At 36.4% G+C, this 6,364-nt stretch overlaps 1 protein-coding gene across 1 annotated transcript in view; it reads left to right on the plus strand.

Annotated features, from left to right (window-relative positions):
- The window catches only part of si:ch211-14a17.10 (myosin-J heavy chain), a gene marked incomplete in the record, with an annotated part of 14,911 nt that overhangs the window by 5,110 nt on the left and 3,437 nt on the right, over positions 1–6,364 (plus strand). The window contains 15 exon segments of the mRNA XM_024273330.2: positions 866–1,069; positions 2,834–2,920; positions 3,605–3,685; positions 3,793–3,861; positions 3,945–4,034; positions 4,187–4,276; positions 4,557–4,646; positions 4,836–4,898; positions 4,986–5,048; positions 5,126–5,194; positions 5,273–5,356; positions 5,577–5,663; positions 5,751–5,834; positions 5,911–5,979; positions 6,053–6,142. Coding sequence (XP_024129098.1) covers positions 866–1,069; positions 2,834–2,920; positions 3,605–3,685; positions 3,793–3,861; positions 3,945–4,034; positions 4,187–4,276; positions 4,557–4,646; positions 4,836–4,898; positions 4,986–5,048; positions 5,126–5,194; positions 5,273–5,356; positions 5,577–5,663; positions 5,751–5,834; positions 5,911–5,979; positions 6,053–6,142 — 1,320 coding nt within the window.

Consider the following 6,364-nt stretch of genomic DNA (forward strand, 5'->3'; position numbering starts at 1 on the left):
TGCTTTTTTCAGCACGTAAAATCTCAATCACACTTTCAGCGATTTGAGCAATCTTGGCATCAAAACGTTCAGCTCGTTCAGGACATTAGCCCAGTGTCTTGTGGGCTCCAGATGACCCCACTTTTAACGTAAACAAGCCTAGGAGAGCAGAAGAGCTAGACATTTTTCCAGTGTTTTAGGCTAATTCGGAGTTTAGCTAATTTTTTAGCATTATGCTAGCTTTTGTTTGTCAAAATTATACTTTTTTTTAAATTATTTAGGCAAATTTTAGAGTTTAGCTACTATTTTAGCATTATGCTAGCTGTTTTGTAAAAATTAGACTTTTTTAATGTTATTTAGGCACATTTGGTGTTTAGCTAATATTTTAACATTATCTTGCCTGTTTTGGTAAAATTTGACATTTTTTTTAGTTCTTAAGGCAAATTTTGAGTTTAGCTAATATTTTAGCATTATGCCAGCTGTTTTGGCAATATGAGACTTTTTTCAGTTTTTTTGGCTATTAGCATTTAGCTAATAATTTGGCAAGCTTTCTGCTTCAGCGTTTTCAGCTATCAGCTTGGGCTTTTTTAGCTATCAGTTTTAGCGTTTTCAGCTATCAGCTCTGGCATCTTCAGCAGCCATATTCAGCTTACAGCATTCCGACTGGCATTATTGCTGGTAATGCTATATATCTTGTTGGATGAGTAGCCGGTTTAATCCTCCCCTGCCAGCATGCCTCCTTAGGTCTTAGTACCTCCTGTCCCACTGGAGGAAGTGTCACACGAGGCTGTAGTCTTCTCGTCATCCTCCATCTGGAATGTTGGCGAGTGCATTTCCAGATGTTCATTGACCCCGGCTCATTCCTGGCTTCTGTTCGTTGGTCCAGGTCCGCCGCTTGTTTCTCGCAGGCGCATCAACTGGCTTCTTTCAAGAAAAGACAAAAGCGTTTCCAACCCACCGACAATAAGACGCGAACGCCGAAATCTTAACGATGACCTGCAGATGCAGCTGTATCCAATAAAGGTCCAGTTATCTGTGCCAAATGACCCCTTTCCTTCATGGGAACAGGATCACATAGTGAAGAGAACAGGTGAGCACAGAGGCAGTCTTCACATGTTTCTGGAAGTGGAAAAAAGCCCAACGTCCATTATTAAAACACTAGAGCTGCCTTCTCATTCACCTTTGTCAACTGGTGTCTGAGCAAACCTGGTAAAAGGAGAATTGATTTTTTTTATTTATACAATCTTACAAGTTCATCATTTTACTGTTAGTCAGCTGATCTTTGCTGCAAGTTTGAGCGTTTGCAGCCTTGTGCAAATGAGCACATGAAAAATCTGGGAAAATCTGCCCCCATACATTTGGTCCTCAAGCTTGCTCACTAAACCTCCGTTTATAGTAATGCTCTGAAGAAAGCAGATTATAAAGTTGAGTTAGTCCCATTAGTTGTCACGCACCTCAGTTTGGGAAATTCGTTCTTCACATTTGACTCATCCCCTGAGGGAGGGGTGAGCTTCAGACACAGCTGCAATTGGGACCCATCTGGTGGTTTAACTCCCCGATCCAACTCCTTAATATTGAGTGCCAGGTCACATTTAGCTCTCATTTTCAGAATCTTTTGTATGACTCAGCCTGGATTTGAACTCATGACCTTTCAGCCTCAGGGTGGACACTCCACCACAAGTGGTGACTTAAGCTGTTTGAACTATGAGCAAATGATGAATCCCCACTGATTGCTGTGTGCATGGGACGTTGTCGTGGTGACTGAGGGTCTCTTTGAGCTTAGCATGGGGCTTTTGCTTGTTGGCTCTCACACCATTTTGTCGCACCAGTCAAATCTTTTGTCTGGTGGCTGTAAACGGCAGTGGAGTGCATGTGAAAACCGAAGTTGTTCAGGTTGGAAAATGTCCTTCCCATGTTCTGCAAACCCTGAAGATGCTTCTTATTATCTCATGGTTGATCTGTTTCATCAAACTGAAATATACTCATAACATTGAGGGGAAAATGAATGTGCTGTCTGTCTTTAAATAGTCGGGGTCACTTCAGGCTTTTTTTTTTAAATTCTACACGATTGTTGTAATATGCACAAAAAAAAAATCATTTGTAAATAGTAACTTTTATCAGCATAGTTTCCTGTGTGAAGTTTTGTTCTTTCAGAATTTTGAAAGGACAAGTTAAACCTTTTTTGTTTGCTTTTTGTTTTACAAATGAAGAAAATTTTTAACAATTTGAATATAAAAATTACTTTTAGATTTTGTTTTTTTGTCACCCATGCCTAATACATGTTCAGTTGCTGTCCAGAGAAAAAGTTCTTAACTTATATAGAGGTGAAGGGCTGGCACTCAGGAGCCCCGGGTTTCGATTCCAGGGTTGTCCACTGATCCCCACCCAGATTGGGTCCTTAGCCAAGACCCTTGACGCTGCTGCCTAACTGGGTCCCTGTGCCCCTCAAGTACAGGGTTGTGTCAGGAAGGGCATCCGGCGTAAAAAACTCTGCCAAAATCACTCATGCGAAACAGTGGGTGCCGTTACGCTGTGGCTAAGCCGAAAGTGAACTACAGAAATGTATTCAATAGTTCTTGCCTTTTAAATCAAATAAAAATGCTGCATCAGAAGGATCTTAATTTATTTGGAAAGGTCTTTTTAATGTGCAACCGTCAAAAGTAAAATTAGTTAAAATTGCGATAAAGAAATACAATTCTGCTATAATTACATTATTGTAAATATTTAAAAACTAAATTTTATCAAAAAATGTCTTAATGGCTACAGAAAAGCAAATAAAATTCATAAAACATTCCTTTTTTATAGAAGAATTTTACTTTCTGAGTAACGCTTCATTTTCCATTTTCCTCCACAGAACTGATAAGACAGTTGGAGCAGAAACAAGAGGAGCTGAACTTGAAGACTGCAGAGATTCAGAGGCTGGTTTCTAACCCACAAACAAGTATAAGCAAAATCTTTCTTTATTTTTTTAGCATAAATAAATCGCTATTCATCACAGATAAAATCTAATTATTCTGTACATTGAGTTATTTTAGTTTGCAAATAAGGGTTTTTTTTAATAGATGATTCCAAACAGAAATGGAGAGTTTTATTTATCCATTTCATAATTAGTCTGTTTATTAAGTTTTATTTAGCATTGCCTGTTTACTAAACCTTTCAGATTAAAAGGGCAAAGAAATACTAATTGGTTATTTAAACCATTATGATCTTGTGCTTACAATAATATTTTTTTCTGTTATTGTTTGATCAAAATATTCACGCTTTTTATAGAGTTTTTCCTCTATTTTCCTTCCAGTTTTCTCAGTCTTTTTAATCAGGAATCCATTTGATCCGCTCCTGTATTAACAAATGTAAAAATCCTAAAACTTTATAACGTTTGGGGAGTTCTTTGTTTAGACTAATTGGGAATCTCAGGTGTGCTAGAAGTCAAAGTAAGACTGAATCATAGTGAATGAGTTTTAACTGCACATGCAGTACCTATAATCAACAATAGATGTCAGTGTTAAGTTTTTTCATCTCATAAAATCTGATATAATGTTAATCTCGTAGGGTGTGTAGCTTTGGGATTTGAGGGGAATGACTTGAGTGACCCTTAACCTGATTGATTTTATTTTATTTTTTTCAGTTTTAGCAATTATTGATCTGCAGAGTAAAATCTGGGATCTTCAAAAAACGGACACAAACTGGACAGATGTGGAGATTACAGGTATTCATCACTAAAATGCTATTTCCTTTTTTACCAGCAGATAAACAGAATTATTACAACTTAATTATCAATTATCGTAACTAATCAAGTATAATTTTTATCTACAGCTTTGCAAAAAAGACTGGATTCTTTGGTGGAAGGAATAGACAGTGATGGTGAAGATAACACGGTGCAGGGTGAGCATGAAGACACCAGACAGAGCTTTTGATGAATCAGACTAATCTTATGGCACTTAAGTTAAATGTGTTCTGTTTTTTAGCACTAAAAATCCTGACACTGCAGAGTCAGGTTGAGTATCTACAGAACCAACTGTCCAGCCTGAAGATGTCGCACGATTCCACACGAACTCGTGAGTCATTCAGACTAACGTTTTTTATGAAAAGTCACGCAAATTAAAATTACTACATTGAGAATAGGTTAAATTGCTGCTAGCTTGTAATGTAATTTAACACACAGATAATGATGGTTCATTTTGGGATGTTTGAACTTCTCTCATGGCAGAACTCCAAAATGAGCTGGCAGCAAAAGAGAACGAGCTGAAGCGGTACATCTTTGAAGTGATGGAGAAGAACCAGACAAATGGAAATCTTAGTGAGTAAAAAAGAAAAAAAAACGTTTAGAACCATTAAAAAATAAAAAATAAAAAATAAAGATTTTTATTTTCTTAAAAAGCCAGAACACCATTTATTTATTTTGTAGTTATGTATTTTATCTTATGTCTCTGTTTCTTCCTAATTTCAGGTCAAGTATATATTTTTGTTAACAAGTTACATGTCCTTAATGGGAAAAACAGGATCTGAAGACGTATTCCCTTTGAATAAGAGTTATATTTTTACCACCTTGGCTGAGTTTGTTTTTGTTTCCTCCTCAGTTTTAGGCATCACTGAACTCCAAATCAAACTCAAAGACATCGAAAAACAAAAGGAAACAGAAGATAAAACGAGTGCTGCAACAATTTCCAGTGAGTTTAACGTTACTTTCACACGCTGTGTCCATGCCGTTCACTTTAGTCTATCCTTTGCATTTTTAAACTCATACATTTCCTGTTTTATACAAATAATAGTTGGTATTTTTGTCTTAGAATATGTGTGTGTGTCTTTGTGCACAACGAGAAGAAGAAATCCTCACGCTGGTTTCCTTCTATTTTTAGAGCTGACGAAGCAACTGCAGTTCCAAGAGGAGGAAAACAATCATAATAAAGCTTTGATTATTAGTAGGTTTTGGGATTTCTAATTTTTTTGAAAAAAAAAAGCAGATTTGTGTTGATTAAAAAAGATGACCAACCAGATATTTTTATTAGCCCTGCAGGACAAGATAAACCAAAAAGAAACCCAATGTTCTGAATACGAGCAGAAAATTAAAGGTCAGAGTTGGAATCATTTCATGAAACAGAATGTTTATTTTTTTCCAACAAACTTTTGAATGACTTTATTGTTGCAGATCTGCAGAATGACATGAATGCCAAACTTAAGGAACTTAAAGCAAAATCTGACACCATTAGTTCACTTGGTGAGTGCTGAAAACGGAGGAGTGGAGGAGAGCAAATAAACGGATGAACTTTCAAATTAATTCTTTTGATTTTCTCAGTTCTTCAAATTTCTACGTTAAGTGTGGAAGTGGAGCAGCTGGGAAACCAACTCCAGAACTCTGTGTCCACATCTAAAGTGGAAGGTGAGACGATTTAAGAGCTTTCAACCCCTTTCCTTCAGGGGTCACCACAGTTCAACACCCACAGAGTAGTGGACTTCTTCAGTCTGTGGCCCATTTCTGTTTGACTGGACAAAATTAGACACGTCCAACAATGACTCAACATTTTTGAAAAATGCACAAACACACAGTTTGATGCTAAATGTCTCATAAAATTTTGAAGAAACTTATGCTTTTTTTACAGAATTACAGGCAATTATAGAAGAAAAGAACAAAGAACTGGAACAAAAAGCTGAAGAACTTAAAGAAAGGAGTCCTGAAGCACAAAGACGTGAGCGCAACCCAAACGTCTCAACAAAATGAAAATGCAGTTTATGGTCTACAGTAGGAATGAAAATTCAAAGTGTTTATCTTCCAGTCCTCAGAATCATTGCTGTGCAAGTGGAGATAGAAAAACTGGTGAATGTACCGGCAAATAACACCAATTCTGAGAAGATAAAAGGTAAAAAAAAAACCTGCAAAAATTCATTTGAAACATATATATAAAGAAGTTAAAACCTTATTTTTTTTGTCTGCAGATCTCAAAAAAGAGCTCAATACTTTGATTAATGGGATTGAAGATAAAACCAACGAAAACACAAAACTGAGTTAGTATAGCGGAAAATTATTATAATCTTTCCATTTTTGCCTTTCTTGATCCAATTTTTTTTTTTTTATTAGTGTTTCAGATCTTGTCTCAACAAGATGAAATATCTTTGCTGAAGAAAGAGAAAGGGAAGCAGCTGGAAGAAAAAGCCAAACTCATTAAAGGTGGGATGCAGTAGGCCACATGTGTCAAAGTCAAGGCCCGGGGGCCGGATCCGGCCCGCAGGGTCATTACATTCAGATAATTGTATATTATTATAAATGGCCAGATGTTATCTCGTATAATTGTGACAGGATATACTTTATAGATGGAAAAAGGTTTTTAGATATTTATAGTTTTCATTCTTTATGTAAAATGACATAAAATAAAATAAATGTTCGGGTTTT

This window comes from Oryzias melastigma, linkage group LG17 (assembly GCF_002922805.2).
Source record: "Oryzias melastigma strain HK-1 linkage group LG17, ASM292280v2, whole genome shotgun sequence".
NCBI lineage: Eukaryota > Metazoa > Chordata > Actinopteri > Beloniformes > Adrianichthyidae > Oryzias > Oryzias melastigma.